We start from the raw sequence: 22099 nt of genomic DNA, 5'->3' as shown, positions 1-22099 counted from the left end.
GTTCCTCAATGGCTGAGCAAATGACGCTGATTCCTAGTAAATTGGCGGATACACGGAAAGTTCTTCTTAAGTATTTGTTACCTTGATTCTAAACATCTGTAACTTAACATTCCATCTCCGGCTGTAAAAGTTACACGTAAAATTCTTTTTGGCACTTCCATATAAAAGATTTGTCCGGAAGCCAGAAATGACCTAGAGAAACATAATTCTAAAATAGCCTTGCCAAGAGCTGGTAGGCAATGGAATGAGTCAAACTATCTAAATGATGGTCCACAACTTCAAAGCTACGATCTAGGCGTGATGATACTGGTTAATCCAGGCAGAAGATAATAATGCTGTAATAAGACTATATTATGTACACAGTTCAGTTTACCTAATTAGAGCAAAACTTTATGAAGATTCCAGAGTTCCACTCAAAAAAAACGTATGTTTCAGGTTTACAGGCTGTAAAAAGAGGGTCTTACAAGGATGTCTCATAGGGGAACGGCACATAGTTTTCTGAGGACAAGCAACGCATTGAATCAAATATGTTACATTAAACTGGGTAAATCAGACACAAGATGCGAGGGGTTATATGCTGGAGTGAAAAAGTGGGATTAACATATACTCTGTGCAAAATGCAGGCAGATTGTCTTTGCAGAAAGAATGGCTGGAAAATTGTGCAATCTGCCAAAATCAACAAGCGAGCCACTCAAAGTAGTAAAAAAAAAGTACATATATATATTCACGGAGATGGAAACATTTTTGCAAAATGAGAGAATGCTGGACAGAATGAGAAATTACAATGTGCAACCACAAGCTAAATTTCTGTGGTTGGGTTAATGAGAAGTACAGAGTGGGAACCAGAAGTGAATTGAAATGGCAGTACATATACGAGATTTACATAATGGCCCTGCCCAATCAGCGTGGCGATTATATTCAAGCAAAAGTGCAAATTTGATATATATATATATAGTCTAAAAGTTCCACAACTAATCAGCCCTGCCCAGGCATGAGATAACAGAGTGGGGTAATGTATAGATCACCATTAGACCCCAAGGCAATGGGAACGCCTTCTTTGTGGCAATAGTTCACGCGCTACCATCTAGCAGTCCTCCAGCTAACTGTGAAGTTTAGTGGTGCAGAAATTCTGGTATTATGCAGTTTTTCATGGTTTGTCTTCTTAAGTTAAATAAATAGAGGGAGATCTTACCACAGTGAAATTCTTGAAAATGTTGTGATTCCAGCTAGAGAGGAGCGAATTTAATATTTTGAAATTCGTTCACGCTTCGTTTGGTGGTAAAAGCAGAATTGCGTTATGGATTACAGGGACCGTAACGGACCATAACGCTATTCTATGACGGAATGCCTCTAAAGGTATTCCGTTATTTATTCCGTCAAAATAGAAGTCTATAGGCTGCAAAACGGATCCTTCTCGTTTCCGTTATGCAGGGGAGTCCTCTCCTGCATAACGGAAACGGGAAGGATCTGTTATGCAGCCTATAGACTTCTATTTTGACGGAATGAATAACGGAATGCCTCTAAAGGCATTCCGTCATAGAATTGCGTTATGGTCTGTGGTAACGGAATCCATAATGCATTCTGCTTTTACCACCAAATGAAGCGTGAACAAATTTCATAACATGAAATTCGCTCATCTCTAGTTCTAGCTTTGGAGCAGCAGTTTTGGAAAGGACCGTTCTTATGCTAGGCCAATCAGGACTAATTTAGTTATCATGGCCTGTGACAGTGTTTCATAAGTGTATGGAAAGCCCACTCAGAATAGAGGCTATTATGGCAGCCATGGGGGTGGGACACTGATTGGGGTGGGGCACTAATGGGATGGGGCACTAATGAGGGTGGGGTATTAATGGGGTGGGTACTGATGAGGGTGGGGTACTAATAAGGTGGAGCACTAATGAGGGTGGGGTACTAATGAGGGTGGGGTATTAATGGGGTGGGGTACTAATGAGGTGGAGCACTAATCAGGGTGGGGTATTAACACCATTAAAGTGTGCACAGACTTGTTCAACAAGCATAAAAGTCTGGGATTATATGCAAACAACAATAATCCTGGATGAAATGTCTCTTGGACCAACTTATCAGACAAAAATAAAACAAAATATTAATATTAATAAATTAACATTTGGTCAGGTATTCATATGTCTTCAGGCTTCACCATACTACACCATTAGGCTCTGTTGACATCATGTCAGAGCCTTCCATTGGAGGAAATGTATATGTCAGTAACATTTCCTGATGTTGGCAATGTATAGGTATACATCACGCATGCAGTTCCAATGTAAAAAACATCTATTTTTCACTGGATGCTTCTGTATGGAACATCCTAACCTACTACGCCTACTCCATACAGTTAAAAAGAACAAGGTATACTGGTCCAGCATATGCGATAAATGACACTCTTTATGCATAAGTTGGGATAATTGAATGCTATGGATATGTTTAATTCTATGGGACAGAAACATTCCAGGCACATACACCAAATGTAGTGTTCATACCTGACAATTTTATTGTTGGTGAACCTCCTTGTAGTTATGAAGGAGAAACAGAAGCAACTATCCTGATAACATGTTCTCTATTCAGAGAGTAACAGCAGTTATCTTTCTTAAAGGGGTTGTCAGAGTTAAAGTAATAATTGTTAAATGGCAGGGAAGGGGTTATAATTACGGTATAAACACCCCTCCACTTCGGTCTTCCCGGTCGTTCACCCTGCTGCAGTAGTGACATGTCCGTATACCACATGTGACCGCTATAGCCAATCTCATAAACCGGTGAGGCCAGTGACAGGCTACAGCAGTCACATGCGGTATATGGGCATGGTGTCACTGCACCGGCGGAGCTGGGGCAAAGGGAGCTGAACTGATAACTATAAGGCTACTTTCACACTTGTGTTTGGGATCAGCAAAAACGCTTCCGTTTCTGATAATACAACCATCTGCATCCGTTGTGAATGTATCCGGTTGTATTATCTTTAAAATAGCCAAGACGGATCCAGCATGAACACCATTAAAAGTCAATGGGGGACAGATCCGTTTTCTATTGTGTCCGAGAAAATGGATCCGGCACCATTGACTTGCATTGCGTTTTGCTAGACATCCCATGCTCTCCAGGAACGTAAGTAAACGGAACAGGATGCACTTTGGTGCACTTCGTTCTGTTCAGTTCAGTTTTGTCCACATTGACAATGAATGGGGACAAGATGGAAGCATTTTTCTCCGGTATTAAGATCCTCTGCCAGATCTCAATACTGGAAAAGGTGAACGCAAGTGTGAAAGTAGCCTAACTTGTGATATTAATTTAACTACTTCCCTACCATTTAGCAATTTGTATTTTAACTTGCACAACCCCTTTAAACAATTCACATAATCCTGTATGCAGCAATACCGATTTCATACCAATTAGAAAAATGTGTGTAATAATTTCTATCCCGCATCTTTATCCTTTATGTGTTGCATGTTTTGATAAATAGGTTGGATGCCTGGCTCCCTCTAGAGTCCATCATGTGTAATGTAGACTAATGCATTCCCTATTTATTAGCTTACAGACAGGCATTTACAATGTCTTTTGTTTCAGGTTTTGAGGCATATAATGTTCATGATACAGAAGAAAGAATTTTTTTTATCTACATTACGATGAGCTGTTCAATTTATGCAAAGAAAGAATATTTAAAGGGAAGAGGTCATCCAAAAAAACGTATTGTTTAAAGGGGTATTCCCATTACAGACAATGGGGGCATATCGCTAGGATATGCCCACATTGTCTGATAGGTGCGGGTCCCACCTCTAGGACCCGCACCTACAATGAGAACAGAGCAGAGAGAGCTGTGGCTGGAGGACCCCGGATTTTCCGGGGTCCGTCCACCACCAAGCGCTGCTCCATGCTGCTCCCATAGAAGTAAATGGGAGCGCACAGCGCATGCGCGGCCCCGGTTCTTATTCATTTCTATGGGGCAGACGAAAATAGCTGAGCCAGCGATCGGCTATAGACGGCGGCCCCATAGAAATGAATGGAGGGCGGCTGCGCATGCGCAGTGCGCCCTCTGTTTATTTCCCTGCTCCGTTCTCATTGTAGGTCCGGGTCCCAGAGGTGGGGGCATATCCTAGTGATATGCCCCCATTGTCTGTGATGGGAATACCCCTTTAAATCAAGGTTTTATCGAAAACATATTTTTTTAAATTGTTCTTTTATTTACATGTCTTTATTTATATTTTAAAAATACATGTAGTTTTCACACTGGCCACTGGCTTAAAATATGTGGGCTGAACTTCCCTACGAACGTTTGTTCCCAACAATCTGGCCGTCTAAAGGTGCAGCCGATCACCCAATAAACGAGCGAAACAAACGTACATTGGATGAAACAGTTATTCGTGCTCCATGCAAGTACATTGGGCAGCAGATCGTGGTGTATAAACCACGTTCTCCTTCCCAAAAACAATGCAGCTGTATGGCTGCGAGCGTTCATCCTCATATTGTGGAGGTGATTGCTGCACCCCTGATAACTGGCTGCTCTTCAGGCCGTGTAAACCCAACTTTCCTGTTCTTTAACAGCAGTCCATAATGGACAGAAGAAGACCTCATTGACTTGTATAGGCATGTCTGTGACCCGTACAGTGGTCAGCAGGGAGCTGATAATCTGTGATATAACCTATTGTGAATGGTGGATTCTGTGTTATCTATACAAAGGTGATATCTGTCATTGTAAGTCTGCCAGTGATGATAATGTGATGGCTGCTAAAAAGTGAACCTGTACAGAATAGGAAGTCTTAACAAATTACTAGGTCTAGTGGTCAGTGCAAAAACTGCCCAGTTTTAGGTATTTTGTTGACCATACTTGACATGGAAAATGAAAACAGATATCAGCAAAAATTCAAAAAATATGTTTGTAACATAAAAAGTGACAAACAATAGATCATTTTCTGATTACATATTCCTTTCAATGTATTATGAAAAATTCTGCAAATTTCTAATATGCGTTGTGTTCCAATTCCTTGCCATTTTCAAGATCTCCGTTATCAGCTACTGAAAATATGAATTCTTTGCATCGATTTGGTAAATAGTCATCACCTATTCCTGATCAGACAGCTGAATGGCCCTGAACAAACTGCACTTCATAGAATTTAACATGATGCATTATTATTTCCTATTTCTTATTGAGTTTCCCACACAATTTTGCTATGTGAAGGGAAAAAAATAAAAGTTCACATATAGCAAAACTCTAACACCTAACAGAACAGAACGCACTTAAACAGAAGGAGTGGGCTCAGGGGTGTAGCTATAGAGGAAGCGGCTGCTTTGGGGCCCACACTCAGGAGGCGCCCAACCAGAAGGAGGACTAAGGCCTCTTTCACACGGGCGAGATTTCCACGCGGGTGCAATGCGGGAGGTGAACACATTGCACCCGCACTGAATCCGGACCCATTCACTTCAATGGGGTTGTGCAGATGAGCGGTGATTTTCACGCATCACTTGTGCGTTGCGTGAAAATCGCTGCATGCTCTATATTGTGCGTTTTCCAAGCAGCGCAGGCCCCATAGAAGTGAATGGGGCTGCGTGAAAATCGGCCTTATGCTCCTGTAATTTGCCCACTGGCTCCTGGTATCGCCCATACGGCTCAGGTAGGAGAGTGTAGGGTCCCGGGCTACTTGAGAAACCTTGTCGTGGTGTCTGGGCTTAGACATGTTCTACACCGTAGGACATGTTGACTAATCTCTCAATTTTAAAATCAGTTTGAGGATTTAGTGAGACTGCAGAGTGCACCTGTGTTTGTTATTGTTTTGTTATATTGTTATATTAATTATGACATCCGCACTTGTTACCTTGTGTAGGATGTCTATTGTGGTACTTGTGGTTCGCCGCGGGCATCCTCCATTGTATGCATTTTGCTGGGGATTGCCATTAGCAACGGGCCACAAGTGCAGGATTTGCTCCCCTATATATATGCACAACTGCATGTGGGTTTGAGCACCTCCTGCTAATGCCAACCTGTCTTCTTAGTTTGTATATATAGATTACTGGAGGTGTATAAACTCCTATTTAAATGTGCCTGTTTTCCATCTACAGGCTACATTTAGGTGCACCTATGAGGCCTGGGACATATCAGCAAGTCTTGAGTGGGACTCACAGACTCCTCCCTCCTCCCATTGCAAGCATGGCCACATGCTGGAGGTAACTGGTGAGTTGTTTGTGAGTCGGCCTTATGCTCCTGTAATTTGCCCACTGGCTCGTGGTATCGCCCATACGGCTCAGGTAGGAGAGTGTAGGGTCCCGGGCTACTTGAGAAACCTTGTCGTGGTGTCCGGGCTTAGACATGTTCTACACCGTAGGACATGTTGACTAATCTCTCAATTTTAAAATCAGTTTGAGGATTTAGTGAGACTGCAGAGTGCACCTGTGTTTGTTATTGTTTTGTTATACTGCGTGAAAATCGCCAGCATCCGCAAGCAAGTGCTGATGCGGTGCGATTTTCACGCACGGTTGCTAGGAGACGATCGGGATGGAGACCCGATCATTATTATTTTCCCTTATAACATGGTTATAAGGGAAAATAATAGCATTCTTAATACAGAGTGCATAGTACAATAGGGCTGGAGGGGTTAAAAAAATTATAATAATAATTTAACTCACCTTGATCCACTTGTTCGCGCAGCCTGGCTTCTCTTCTGTCTTCATCTTTGCTGTGCACAGGAAAAGGACCTGTGGTGACGTTACTGCGCTCATCCCATGGTCCGTCACATGATCCATCACCATGGTAAAAGATCATGTGATAGACCATGTGATGAGCGCAGTGACATCAAAGGTCCTATTCCTCAAAGAAGAAGACAGAAGAGAAGCCGGGCTGCGCGAACAAGAGAATTAAGGCGAGTTAAAATTTATATTTTTTTTTAACCCCTCCAGTCCTATTTTACTACGCATTCTGTATTAAGAATGCTATTATTTTCCCTTATAACCATGTTATAAGGGAAAATAATACAATCTACACAACACCTAACCAAAACCCGAACTTCTGTGAAGAAGTTCGGGTTTGGGTACCAAACATGACGATTTTTCTTCCGCGCGTGCAAAACGCATTACAATGTTTTGCACTCGCGTGGAAAAATCGCGCATGTTCCCGCAACGCAACCGCATCTTTTTCCACAACGCCCGTGTGAAACCAGCCTAAAAGGCACAGCTTTCTTACATTTTTTGACAGAGAGCTCATTTGCATTCCTTTTTCCCAGAGGAGCATTGCCTGGCCTATAAGACTCCTTCCACCTACTAGGTGCTTTTTATAAGGAGAAATAGCAACGTCCCCAGATCTAGATAAGGGCCTCTCATCCAGTTAAGCCAGTTTTCTCTGCTCTGCACTGATAAGGGTCCATTCACACGTCCGTATGTGTTTTGCGGAACCGCACATCGCTGGCACTCTCATAGAAAATGCCTTTTCTTATCCACAATTGCGGACAACAATAGGACATGTTCTATTTTTTTGCGGAACAGAAGTGCGGATCCGGAAGTGCCGATCCGCAAATGCAGATGCGGACAGCACATTCCGGCCCCATTAAAAATTGCGGAACGGATGCAGACCCATTTTGCAGACGCGTGAATGGACCCTAAGGGATAAGGACCTGGCCTAGCTAAAATTTAAAGAGGATCTTTCATCTGTTTAGCCCTAGTCTAATTAGGGTCTTACCTTATAGGGCGCCCCCCCACTGATGTCATCGCACCTTTTTTTTTTTTTTGTCCGCTGTTGTCCCCCGTTGATTTTGGCGCCTTATATTCTAATTAGCCGACTTGGTTATACTAGGTGGAGACTGGAGCGGTTCTCTTCTCCCTGGCTGTGAGCACATCCAATCAGAACGCACCGCTCATAGCCAGTATAACCAAGTCGGCTAATTAGAACGGGGGACAACAGCGGATAAAAAAATAAAATAAAAGTGCGATGACATCAGTGGGGGCCGCCCTATAAGGTAAGACCCTAATTAGACTAGGGTTAAACAGATGAAAGCTCCTCTTTAAAGTTATGTCATAAGGCCTGTTTAAAGGGTCAAACATTGAATTATAGGATATAAGATAGCTACCTCACATCTGGTGACCTTAGAGTCTCAGCTTACTTTTATTTTTTGGAAACGGAGGTAATTTGCATACCCTTAGCACTGTGAACTATAAGAAGATTCCTTACGCCTACTGTGAGCTCTCTATAAGGATGAATAGAAGACACCCATCTTGATTTTTCTGGCTGAGGAATAAAATACAATCAAGACACAACTGAAAAGAGCCTCCTGAGAATGTCATGTTATCATCCGTAACCTTATGTAGTATATTCTTGAAAAAGAAAACTCATATCCTTACCCCTTCCATTGGTGCCAGAAGCAAATCGTAGAGGGCACGAAGAGGTGGCTTACTAGTACATGACTGCTTTCGGGGGAGAGAAGAGGTATTTTCCTTCACAGGTGACACCGGGTTGCTGAACAGGCTGGTCATGCTTTGGCAGCTTCTAAATATAAGCAAGAAAAGAAAAGATAAATGTTCCATCTTTCAGAAATCATGAAAGTATATTAATGTTACTTATACAGCTTATACATATAATGTGCAAGGACAAATGAGTAAAATGTAAGGCAGCGTTCACATCTGCATTAGGAACTCCATCACAACAGCAGATAAACCGAATCCAACAGACATATCAGTCAAATGATGGACACCAATGGCACTCAATATACCCTACTGACAGGAAGAAAATCATGGCTTCCCTGCTCTGATGCCCATACACACGGAAATAGTCTCCCTCACAAATATTGCTTCTATGAGAGAATAGCTGTGTACATCCGAAAGCAACTACATTGTATGACAGCAGGCAGAGGTCATGTAGCTCTTCTTTATGGAGCCGATCAGCTGTCATTCACTTCCATTCAGGCTCTAAGAACACGGTTCTGCCATATCGAAGAGGTCATCTCATAAAATGTCATTATCACCTACCCACAGGATAAGTGATAATTATCACATTGCAGGGGATCCGACTGCTGCACCCCCATAATCTTAAAAATGAGGGGTCTAAGTCCTCTCCTTAGACGGATCAGTTATGCAGCCCATAGACTTCTATTATGACGGAATGAATATCGGAATACCTCTAAAGGCATTCTGTTATACATTCCGTCAAAGAATTGCGTTATGGTCCGTGATAACGGAATCCATAGCGCAATTCACCTTTTACCAGTAAACGAAGCGTGAACGAATTTCATAACCAGAAATTCGCTCATCTCTAATAGCTGCCTGTCTCTAGGTGATGTCATGTTGTTAATAAAGTTTAATGCAAAAAAAAACAAAAAACAACAGATCTGTTTCTAAACAGACACTGACAGCCATGATAAGATGCTGCTGCAGGTGGTAGTAGTAGTGTATAGACTATGGGAGACATTAATCAAAACTGGTGCAAAGGAAAACTGACTTAGTTACCCATAGCAACCAATTAGATCAATCCTTTCATTTTCCAAAGGAGCTCTGAGTTGGAACTTGTTGGTTGCTTTCGGCAACTAAGCCAGTTTTCCTTTGCACCAGTTTTGATAAATCTCCCCCTATATATGCTCTGCTCCTCAGTACACTACTATTCACCTAATAGGTACCTGGGCAGTTAACTGAAAGCCAGGTCACATGATACTTGTGAGGGTCACATGACTGACGCCATGTTTAGTCCTATCCAGCTCTCCTATGGATGCATTTTACAGGACTAAAATGGGGCATACTATTTTCTTTCTTTAGGGACACGCTACTGTATAGATATAATAAAGGTCCGTGAGCAAAATTTTAAATAGATGTAAATTCGAAAATTGTTCAACATCCTGTTCTCTACATAAATAAATGAATAAATGTAATCATTAAAGCCTCTTCCATAAGTAAGTGAATCGTGGAATGTGCTGTCCTTGGCCTCCATGGTCAGCACACGTATCCATTGACTTTAATGCGTGAAACCACAGAAGCATGGCCCATTTTTGTCTCTGATTACGGATCCCTCACGCACATTATAGTCTACAGGTCCATGAAAAACACAGACACAACATGGATGCCATCCGTGTTTGGTCAGTGGTTTTCACGGATTATTGCTAGCAGATGCTCTGGAAAAAAAATTTTGGCCTAGCAATGGAGGGCAAAAAATGGACACACGGACCAAACACGGATCATTCACGGATGAACCACTGTGCATCTTGTCACGGATGTCACCATGGCCACAGACATGAAGGGTATTAGAAGCTTCTGTCCATTCTCTCCAGCATCCATTGAAGCACTTATTGGCAGCAGTATATAAATGACGCATAAACACAAATACATTATGAAATAATCACCCCTGCACAGAGCCTCCAATAAGACTAACAATCGACTACGGTTTTAATTTCGCTCAATGGAACAGTCAGTGTTTTTATGAGAAGTTTCAATTAGGAACATCATGAGAATCTTTATCGGAGTTCTCCTGCCCGCCAGACTGTAAATTTTGCAGGAAGGCTCCGGTAATGTTGGTTGCTATGACGATGTGAAGAGGACAGGACAGAAATGCAGTAAAATGAAGAATAATACATGCATGTTTTCCTATCTTTGCACTTTGAAAAGTTCATTATTGAAATATCGCCTTCCGTATTAAGCCATTACCTGTGCGGCTCTTTTGTGCAAAGTCAGAGTTAATTCTAACTTAACATTTCACTTAATAGCTCATGGCAATCTGTACATGGATAATATTTTTAAGGTATAACGATGTACTTGAGATTTGTAAGGATGAAAATGCTGTGCGACTATTTAATGTGTTTCCTTCTGATTTGTATTCCTTTTTGGCATTTATTATGAACAGTTTCTGGGAATTTATATAAATAGTCACTTCACCAGTAAAACAGCAGAAAGTAAGATACATTGCAATATGCTTCAGAGTGTCTCCAGAACTGAGACCTCAGGGAAAGTGGCTGGATAGAGCGGGTTGTCTTTGATACAGCAGGTCGATGTACTGCATTCATGTCTGCTGTCTCGAGGCACTTGAAGGGCATCTGTCAGCAGATTTGTACCCATGTAGCTGGCTGCCCTGTTGCAGCTGGATACATCTGTGTTGGTCCCATGTTCATATGTGCCCGCATTGCTGAGAAAAACAATGTTTTAATATAAGCAAATGAGCCTCTAGGAGCAATGGAGGCGTTGCCATTACACCTAGAGGCTCAGCTCTCTCTGCAACTGGCACGCCCTCTGCACTTTAGTTGACGGGGCCAAGCAGTGAAAACGTCATCACGCCTCCCTGGCCCTGTCAATGAAAGTGGAGAGGGCGTGGCAGTTGCAGAGAGAGCTGAGCCTCTAGGTGTAATGGCAACGCCTCCATTTCTCCAGGAGGCTCATTTGCATATATTAAAACATTGTTTTTCTCAGCAATGCGGGCACATATGAACATGGGACCAACACAGATGTCTTCAGCTGCCAAGCGCACATAATCAGCTTGTTTCATAGGTACATATCTGCTGACAGATACACTTTAAGCCCCCCGCCCCAACCCCCCAAAAAAACCTTCTGAGACCCTATAATGGATGAAAACGCTTCAGTTTTGTTCCATTTATCGTCAATGGGGACAAAACTGAACTGAATGAAACGGAATGCACCAGAATGCATTCTGTTCCATTCGGTTGCGTCCCCATCGCGGACAGAATAACGCTGCGCAAGCAGCGTTTTTCCGTCCGCGATGTGGCATCACTTGTATGTTGCGTGAAAATCGCAGCATGTTCTATATTCTGCGTTTTTCACGCAACGCAGGCCCCATAGAAGTTAATGGGGCTGCGTGAAAATCTCAAGCATCCGCAAGCAAGTGCGGATGCGGTGCGATTTTTACGCATGGTTCCTAGGAGCTGATAGGGATGAGCAAGCCCGGACACCATTAAAGTTTATTCACTGTATTATTTTCCCTTATAACATGGTTATAAGGGAAAATAATAGCATTCTTAAAACAGAATGCTTACTAAAATAAATAAAAATAACTCACCTTATCCACTTGTTCGTGCAGCCGGCATCGTCTTCTTTCAGGACCTGCAAAAGGACCTTTGATGACGTAATCGCGCTCACCACGTGGTTAGGTCAGCGCAGGTCCTTCTATCTCCATGTTATAAGGTAAAATAATAAAATGAATAGAACACATAACCCAAACCCGAAATTCAGTGAAGAAGTCCGGGTTCGGGTATAGGTACCACATAGGGCTGTTGCGGGTATCGAAATTTCAATTTTTTCGATACTGGGCTGCACTGCTGCGCAGTCTAGTATCACAGAACATGAGCGCACTGCTGGGCGTTCCTTCTCCCTGGCTGTAGCGTTGTCCAATCGCAGTGCAGAACGTCACAGCCAGGAAGAAGGAACGCCCAGGAGAGCAGCTGATGTCTCCTCTCTATTGATCCGATAGTAGTAATTAGCATACGGAGCAGGAGACGGTAACTGGGCCACAGCGGGCGAACGGAGCGGCGCCCAGGAATAATAGTAAGTGCTGGGAGATCCCTGGGCACCGCTCTATGTAGCCTGCTAACTTAACAATGTCCAGACCCATGAAAGGTCGTCTTTAACGTTTAATACAGGAGTCAGGTGCCGGCAGTAGAATCAGGTTAACTGCCGCTGATCTGCTGCTGCACCCGCCTACTGTATTAAAGGTTAATTATCATTGGTGGCGCAGTGCGCCCGCCCCCTTAACCCCCCCAGTATTAAAATCATTGGTGGCAGTGGCCACAGGGTCCCCTCCCCTCCTTCTCATTGGTGACAGTGGCCACAGGGTCCCCTCTCCCCTCCTCATTGGTGGTGCATTGGCAGCTTCTGATCGGAGCTACTGAAGCCCCGGCTACCATAGTCAGCTCCCTGCTGCTGTGTGTACTATGCACAGGGCAGCAGGAAGAGTGTGAGGTCCTATTCACCCTCATAGATCTCTATTAGGGTGAATAGGACAAGGGATGAAAAGATGTTTTATTTTTTTCACGTGGTATCGAATGGTATCGAGTATCGCAATACTTTTTTATGGTATTGAAATCGAATAAAAAATTTGGTAACGCAACAACTCTAGTACCACATTCAGTTTTTTATCACACGCGTCCAAAACGCGCGATAAAATTTGAACGCAAAGCAATCGCAGTCAACACTGACTGAAATTGTGTGCGCACTCGCGTGGACTTCCCGCAGTGCACCCGGGACGCATCTGGAGCAAATACGGGACGCCCGTGTGAAAGAGGCCCATGTGTTTTGTGGTCCGCAAGGGAAAAAACACAGAGCAGGTGCAGATCTTTCCCTTATATCTTATGTCTGTGGAGGCTCAAATCCTGGTTTTGGCTCACAGTCACCGATGGAAATCACTGACCAAACACTGATGTGTGAATGAGGCTTGATACTTGTGGGAGACACCTTAAACCAGCAATACCCAGTTGTCATAACACCCAATTTAGTCATAAATTTCTGAATCATTCTTTTATTGGGTGCACAATTATTTGTATAGTCAGAAGAGCAGACAGGTCCTCCTTAGCCTCCCTATGTCTGAGAGTTTGTTACACTGTATCAGGGTGGTCTTCTGAGAGCTAAATGCAACATCAGCACAAATCCCTCGGATGTCCTGGCCTCCAGACTTACAGCTCTCACATACACTGATATACTGTATCATTCCCTAGGTCAGAAATCTTGAAATTGGTAAGATATGGAATACAAAGCTTTATAACTTTCTACTATGCATTTGGCTGACAGCTCTCTGAGGTGTACGCACACCTTAGAGGGGTTTTCCAAGATTTTTTTTTTTTACTGATGAACGATCCTGAGGATAGATTATCAGTATATGATCGGTGGGGGTCCAACACTGGGATCTCCACCGATCAGCTGTTTTGAGAAGGCACGAGAACTCCTGTGAGTGCTGTGGCCTTCTCTCTGCTCACCAAGCACAGCGCCGTACATTGTATAGTGGTTGTGCTTGGTATTACAGCTCAGCCCTATTCACTTGAAAGGGGCTGAGCTGCTCCTAGGCCACGTGATCGATGAATGTATCGTCACTTGCACTAGGAAAAGCAGAGAGAAGGCTGCCGCGCTACTGGGAGCACCACTGCTTTCTCAAACAACTGATCGGTGGGGGTCCCAGGTGTAGGACCCCTGCTGATCAGATACTGATGACCTATCCAGAGGATAGGTCATTAGTAAAAAAAATCTCGGAAAACCCCTTTAAGGTTTAGGCCGAGTTCACACGAACGTGTGTGACCCGTGCCTGTGCTGCGGCCCGCAAATAGCGGGCCGCAATGCATGATCGCCGGCCGTAGGTCAGCCGCATCGGATCGCGGACCCATTCACTTTAATGGGTCCGCGATCCGGCCGTTCCGCTAAAAGATAGGACTTGTTCTATCTTTTTGTGGAACGGAAGAACGGGACGTAACCCCAGGAGGCACTCCGTAGTGCTTCCGAGGGGTCCCGTCCCGTGCGGCCGTTCCGGATTAGCGGACCCATTGAAGGGAATTCACACGGAACTGTGGCCGTGTATTGCGGCCCGCGATTTGCGGGCCGCAATACGGCCACGGATCACACACGTTTGTGTGAACTTAGCCTTAGGCAGGTAGTGATCGCTCGGTGCCGCTCCTATATTCACTACTTTTCTATTTTCTAATATGATTGATCTGCAGATAAATACCGCTGTGTAAAACAACGGCAAGCGAAGAATACTTTTATAGAAAAACATTTACCAAGGTATTATGAGTGGCTGGCTCTCTCCATAAGTGAGGAAAAGGCCTATTCTCTTTCTTATCTCAATAAAAAGTGCTACAGGATAAGTAATGGTTTCTTTTATCTTGAAAGGAGGTTTTATTGCTTCACTTGCCTCGCTGGTGCTGATACAGCAGCTTCTTTGTCTCTATAGTCAAGTATACTTTTCTGAAACAGCTATTGATTTTCCTGCACAAACCCAGAAGATGGCGAGTTTATTCTCCACTCCTCAAGAGTAAACAAAATGACAAATAAGCACGAATGAATTAAGGAGATTTTTAAAATATCCGAGGATTCGTTGTTACTGGTCATTGGCAAAGGTTTGTATAGTAACATATGGCAAGGGGTCCACTTATATAATTCAATACTGGCTAACTGTATACAGTGCGTCTCTATAGGCAGTGATAGTAGTAGTCGCACTTGGGGGGTTATTTCATACTGTACTCAGTTATATAACGCCAACGTATTTTGCAGTGCTTTACAGACATTAGCATTATGCTGTCCCCAATGGGGCTCACAATCTAAGTTTCCTATCAGTATGACTTTGGAGTGTGAGTGGAAACCGGAGAACCCGGAGGAAACCCACGCAAGCACAGGGAGAACATACAAACTCCATGCAGATGTTCCCCTTGGTCAGATTTGAACCTAGGCCCCAGAGCTACAAGGCACCAGTGCATGGTTTGTTCCAAAATACTATTTAATAGCAGTGATTTCTTGTCCAAGCCATACTAACTGAGAAATGACTAGCGAAACGTCTTCAAGAAGAAAATATACAAGTCCAGTTGCTGTGACTTATTACCACTAATATAGACAGAAGCAGTGTTTCCTTCATATATCAGAAATGTACAGCACCTGACGGATCCCACTGACTATAATGGGATCTGACGGGTTTTCGTCAGGGAGCCCTGCATTTTATTTAGGCTATTTTCACACTAGGGTTAAGAGATCTGGAATTGCCGGATGGTACCTGAATGCACGTCGGCCCCATTAACTATATACTGTATCTCTTAAAAGGGTTATCCAACCCCTATAATGACCCCCCTAATGCCCGGGGCGCTCATATAGGTTATACTTGCCCGCTCCACAGCTCTGATGCCCGCACTACCACCGCTGCATTTCCCCGTCGCACGGATCAAAACATCCAGCGATGGGTGGGATAGCACAGGCTGCAATGGGGACGAGCCTCCCTAGCGTCACCCTGCTATTGACGGCCCACCCATAGCTGGATGTTTTGATCCGTGCAATGGGGAGAAACAGTAGTGGCCATGCGGGGATCAGAAGCAACGCGGGTGCCGGGGAGCAGGATAAGTATAACCTATATGAGGGGCCCGGGCATTAGGGGGGGCTCATTATAGGGGTTGGACAACCCCTTTAAAGCTAGTGTGAAACTAGCCTTAGCGCACCATGTCCAACTCCTAACGGCGCGTCTGAACCTCGGACTGCTGTACTAAAATACCCCTTTTTTGCCCAAAACAGCAAATGTTGAAAATGTTTTCTATCTCTTTTAGAAAAATATTAAAAATAAACAGTGATGGAAAATATTCTTTATGAACCAGTATGTAATATCAGACTACTATTATCACACATCTGACACAACATTGACCTCCAAGCTGGAAAGTGTACGATTAAAATGAAATACGGTAAATGCTGGCAAATGTAATATCTAGCCGAGCGCTAGAAAGAAACTTGGAGCAGTTATCGGAAATGGTTCATACAGTGATGTCTGACAAGCAGAATCTGATGAGATGCATGTGTAGTACCAGTGGGATAATATCCTATCAATGTAATCGAGTTTAGAAGCGGGATAGAAATATATAACCGCTCTAATTCCACAAGTCAAAGGAGGCAGATTAAAGGTTTATCATAAATTGCTGTAATTACTGCGTGGTGCTGAAAGCGTTTTAAATCATGTTATCTTCCAGAAGATGGCACTGCTCAGCTGAATATTGGCCATTAAATAATTAAAGCGGGTCCATCTATTACAGCAGAGCTGATCCGTCTAATCAGGAGAGATTGGTTCATTTTAAAAGAGATGATCACATCATTGTATCCCCGCGTCTATCAGTTTGCCTCACCAAGGATGTTCTTTTATTAGTGCAAATACGTAAGGCCACTATAAGTCCTCACCTCCTCTCGGCTCTCAGCCTGGAGAAGCCGGAGGAGCACACGTGGCATGCATTAGGCTGCAGATGGATGGCACCGCAGCTTTTCGCCTTTTATGTGTCTGTAAATGTGGATAATTGTAGGGGTGCCGTGCCCTGTATTATCAGCAGAGCTGCCTGCTTTCTACCATGCCCATACAAACCATGGAACGCTGCTCTGCCAACTTTTGGCTGCTTGCCTGACTTTGTCGTTTGCATGATGTTGTGTCTGGCAAGTCAGCTGCATTATTGTGCCATGATTGTCAGATGTCCCTAATTTCAGGAACGGGCGCAGGTTTTGTAGATTGTTATTTCCCTAGAAATTTCTGCTTCGCTCTTTCCCTCCTGTCACATACATGTAAAATGACTAATATTCTCATGGTTTCATTACTGTTCTAAGCTCTTTTGACATGCAAAGAGGCATCTCCCAGAGAGAGAGAACCGTCTCACTAGCGCCACCTTCTGGAAAGGGTTTCTTTTGAGTCAATGTTTGACTTTTTAGCAAGCCTTAGAATATGAAAGAGGAAAATAGCCACGCCATATATCCATCCCGAGACAGCTTTTTTGGGGTGCTTGCCCCTCATCAGTAAAGAGCAGGTTCTGGCTGAGTAACATACCTTGGTCACAGATAAGGGAAGGTACGGGTTTTCATTTTTGATAAAAGTTTGCTATGAATGTATGTTTTTGCTACTATAATTGTATAACCAGAATGTTAACAAAATCAGCATATCAGCATTTACACAGGCTGCCAACTGGTTGCTGTAAGCATCTGAAGAGGACAGAGAATGTGGAGGATGTATGGTTAATATAAGGGACTGGCACTGCATAGGGGGCACTGTACCAGCAGTGGCAGCTGTTAGTCCTCTCTCTCATACAGTCCTGTGACCTATCTGCTGCCGAACCACATAATACACACCTCAGATGCTGCATTGTCCTATGCTAATGAGTAAGACAAACCACCCTCCCTCTTCAAAAAGGGGTTGTGCAGCAGCTTCAGTGTTCACTATAAGAAATACATTGATTACTCTTACCGGTATTCCGTTTTCCATGAGCCCATAACAGCACCTGTGAGAGATCCTCCCTCTTCCGGACAGGAAACAGGAACTTTCCAGATCTTTAAAAGGGTCCTCTGTACTCCACTGCTCAGTTTGTGACAAGATTCCTAGGACCGCCAAAACACCTATATACAGTGAAACTTTACACCTCATACATAAATATCTTAAATATATGCCATTCAGCATATCTCCTCTTTAAGATAATTTCTCTGAAACTAAATATATATGTAATTTTTTTAAATTATTTTTTTGGGGGAGGGGAATAATGTAGGTGCTGTCATGGGCTCATGGAAAACAGATTACCGGTAAGAGTAATCAATGTATTTCCATTACGCCCCATGACAGCACCTGTGAGAGATTAGACTAGATAATTTAAGGGTTGGACTACCGCCTGTAGCACCTTTCTCCCAAAGGACAAGTCCTGAGCAGACAATAAGTCAAATCTGTAATGTTTGTAAAACGTGGTCGGACAGCTCCAGGTCGCAGCTCTACAAATTTAGTCAATGGTGGCACACCCCTTCACTGCCCAAGATGATGCCACTGCTCTCGTAGAATGGGCCAAGAATCCCATAGGAACCTGGAGACCTGCCAGAGAATAGGCAAAGCCTATTGTCTTCATAATCCATTTGGCTAAAGTGCGACTTGTAACTTTTAACCCTCTGTTTGGACCCTGGAACTGAACAAAAAGTTGAGAGGCTTTCCTACACTTCCTTGTTGACTCTAAGTATCTACATACACATATTCTCACATCAAGTGTATGAAATGTCTCCTAGTCTTCACTTTTGGGATTTTGACAAAAAGAGGGGAGAACAATTTCCTGGGATCTATGAAAATCCGAGACAACCTTTGGCAGAAAAGCAGGGTCTGGTTGAAACACTATCCTATCTTCCAGTATCAAGGTATAAGGTGGAGAGGCGGATAAGGCGTAAAGCTACCCCACTCGTCTAGCAGATGTAACAGCCACCAGAAATGCAGTCTTGTAAGACAACATTCTCAAGGAAATAGAATCTATGGGCTCAAATGAACTTTTGGTTAACCTAGAAAGTACTATATTAAGATCCCAGGGAGCTGTCTTGACCTTAACAGAAGGGAATAACCTGGATGACGCTTTAATAAACTAGCTAGTAGAGTTTCTACCACTTGTTCTGACAGACCCCTGGCCTTAAAGAACTCCCTCTCAAAATCCAGGCCGTTAAGTGTAAAACTTTCGGATGACATAGAGGGCCCTGATACAGCAAGTCCTCCCTCTCTGGCAGTATCCAGAGATCCGAAAGAGATAGCCTCCTTAACCAGGCAAATCATACTCTTTTCGGCCAGAATGGAGCTACTAAGATCACTGTTGCCTCCTCCTTCCTGATCTTCTGAATTACCCTGGGTAATAGGCCGAGAGGGGGAGAAGCATAAACCAGATCCCTGCCCCAAGGTTGAGACAGGGCATCTATCCCCAGGGACTGATCTGACAAACTGGCGGCATTTCCTGTTTTCTCTGGATGCAAAAAGGTCTATTGTTGGGGACCCCCACAGAGCTTCTATCTGATGAAAGACTTCTTGGTTTAGACACCAGTTTCCTTGACTGAACTCGTGTCTGCTGAGAAAGTCTGCTTGGCAGTTCTCTGAGCCTTTCAAGTATACTGCTGAGAGAGATAGAACCTTCCCCTCCATTAGTTGGAAAATTAAGGACGCTAGATTCAATAGCTGAGGAGATCTTGTCCCCCCTTGTCTGTTAATATAGGCCACTACTATCGTGCTGTCGGATAGAATTTTGACGTGTCTGTCTATCAGAAAGAGAAGACCCTCCCTCAAGGCACACAGTACTGCCCTCAGTTCCCTGAAATTTTGGGATTGTAGACTCTGAGATTTTGACCACTGACCTTGGGAAAACCCCAAAACTGAGTGGGCCCCCCACCCCTTGGGGCTGGCATCTGTTGTATTTATAAATGGATCTTCTTTCACCCATTCTACTTCTTGAATCAAGTTCAGCTCCTTCATCCACCATAAAAGGGAATCCTTTACTGACCTGGGGATTACACATTTGCAGTCTAGGGATAACATTCCCTTGTCCCAATGTGAAAGGATGTATGACTGCAGTATTCTGGATCTGAACTGGGCCCATTTCACCGCTGGTATACATGCCGTCATTCGACCTAAAATGGACATAGCCTCTCTCAGCGTAGATATTCTGGTTCTGCTGAATTTCCTCATCCTCTGTTGTAATGCCTCTGTTTCTTTTCTACTCGAAGAAAGGATTTTTGGGCTAATGAATCTAGTTGAATTCCTAGAAAAATGCAGCGGTAAGCTGGTCTTAGACATGACTTGTCCCAATTTATGAGCCAACCTAGTTTTGTCAGAATCCCCAAGACTTCTTGAATTTGGCTTGCCAGGACATCTGGGGACTGCCCTACCATAAGGAGGTCATCTAGATAAGGAATTATGATAATGTCCGATCTCCTTACTTGTGCCATCACCTCTGGCATTAGTTTTGTGATAATCCAAAGGGGAGCGCTCTGAATTGTAGATGAGCTATCGATTCCCCTATCCCTACTGCCACCCTGACACCATTTTTATAATGAAGGATGTATGGGTACATGGTAGTAGGCGTCTTTTATGTCTATAGAGGCCATCACGCAGTTGGGGAATAGGTGAAGAACTGTTGATATTTATTCCATTCAAAATTTTTGGTATGTTAAATACTGATGGAGCTGTTTTAGATTTATTATTGTCCGATAAGTCCCGTTGCACTTGGGGACAAGGAAGAGAGTCGAATAAAATCCTTCACCTATTTATTCCATGGGAACCGGTATTAGTACCGACTTGGTCAGTAAATTTTTTACTTCTATAAATGCTGCTTGCTTTGGTGACTGTTGATTTAAAGCAGTGATTTTTTTTCTTTTTGGTGGAAGCTTTTTGAAATCTAGGCGGTAACCTTCCTTTATAATATTTTTTATCCAGGCACTTGATGTGATATTTTGCCAGGTTTGATTTGCTACTTCTCCAATCACTACATTTCTTTTGGTCCCCAAAGCCCGTTCTTTTTTCTCCACCCCGAAATGGCTTTCTTTGTTTGGGAAAAGCTGGTACTCGAAATCCCTTTTTTCTATCCGACGACTTGTCCAGTATGTCATCCAATGCTGACCCGAACAAGAAATTTCCCTAGCAAGATAGGGCGCATAATTTAGATTTGGATGCCACATAGAATGTGGCCACATCACCCTTCCATTCCTTCAACCAGAGGGATCTCCTGGCAGAGTTAGATAATGCAGCTGCTCTAGCCAATAACCTTAGTGCATCCGCCGAGGTGTCTGAAATATAATCTACTGCCTTTAGCATGGTAGGTATCGCCTCCAGTAATTGTTCTCTTGGGGTCTTATTCACTATATGTGATTCTAATTTTCCTAACCAGACTTTAAGCGATCTGGCCACTGAGGTCGTTGCGATATTAGGCTTAAAAGACGACGTGGCTGTCTCCCAATTTTTTCTTAGATACGTGTCCGCTCTCTTATCCATCAGATCCTTAAGGAATCCTAGATCTTCAAATGGAAGTGCTGATCTTTTATTCACTTTTGCTACCGGGTCGTCTACCCTAAGGACATCCTGCCAGGCCGCAATTTCTTCATCATTAAATGGGTATTTTCTTTTACCAGCTCTAGGGAAAAAGAACTTTTTATCCGGTTTGTCCCATTCACATTTAACTAGTTCTTTAATGCAATCCTGAATGGGGAATACTCTTGTTTTTCTTGGTCTCAGACTCTCAAACATTACTTCTTGTCTGGATCTAGACTCATTCTCTTCCTCTACCTTCATTGTGGACCTCACTGCTTTTAGTAATAAATCCATATCCTCCACTTTGAACAGTGGCCTCCCCGCAAGATTTTCAGATGAAGAATCCGAGCTTGTAATTGCTCCTTTTTTGGCTACATGCACACGACCGTTCCGTTTTTTTGTGGTCCACAAACACGGATGGCATTCGTGTGCGTTCTGCAATTTGCGGAACGGCACGGACAGCCTTTAATATAACTGCCTATTCTTGTCCGCAAAGCGCAGACAAGAATAGGACATGTTATATTTTTTTGCGGAGCCACTGAACGGAGCAACGGATGCGGACAAGACACGGCGTGCTGCCCGCATCTTTTGCGGCCCCATTGAAGTGAATGGGTCCTCATCCGAACCGCCAAAACTGCGGCTCGGATGTGGACCAAAACAACGGCCGTG

General features: G+C 43.6%; 1 protein-coding gene across 2 annotated transcripts in view; it reads right to left on the bottom strand.

The window, feature by feature from the left end:
• Positions 1 to 22099, bottom strand: part of TTC28 (tetratricopeptide repeat domain 28) — a 639226-nt gene that overhangs the window by 62069 nt on the left and 555058 nt on the right. For both annotated transcript variants that reach the window (XM_040416538.1, XM_040416539.1), the window contains one exon: positions 8329 to 8473. In XM_040416538.1, coding sequence (XP_040272472.1) covers positions 8329 to 8473 — 145 coding nt within the window. The remainder of the gene's footprint in view (positions 1 to 8328; positions 8474 to 22099) is intronic.

This window comes from Bufo bufo, chromosome 2, assembly GCF_905171765.1.
Source record: "Bufo bufo chromosome 2, aBufBuf1.1, whole genome shotgun sequence".
In the NCBI taxonomy this organism is placed as follows: domain Eukaryota; kingdom Metazoa; phylum Chordata; class Amphibia; order Anura; family Bufonidae; genus Bufo; species Bufo bufo.
Note: the sequence above shows the minus strand (reverse complement) of the source record. Positions and strands in the feature narration are given on the sequence as shown.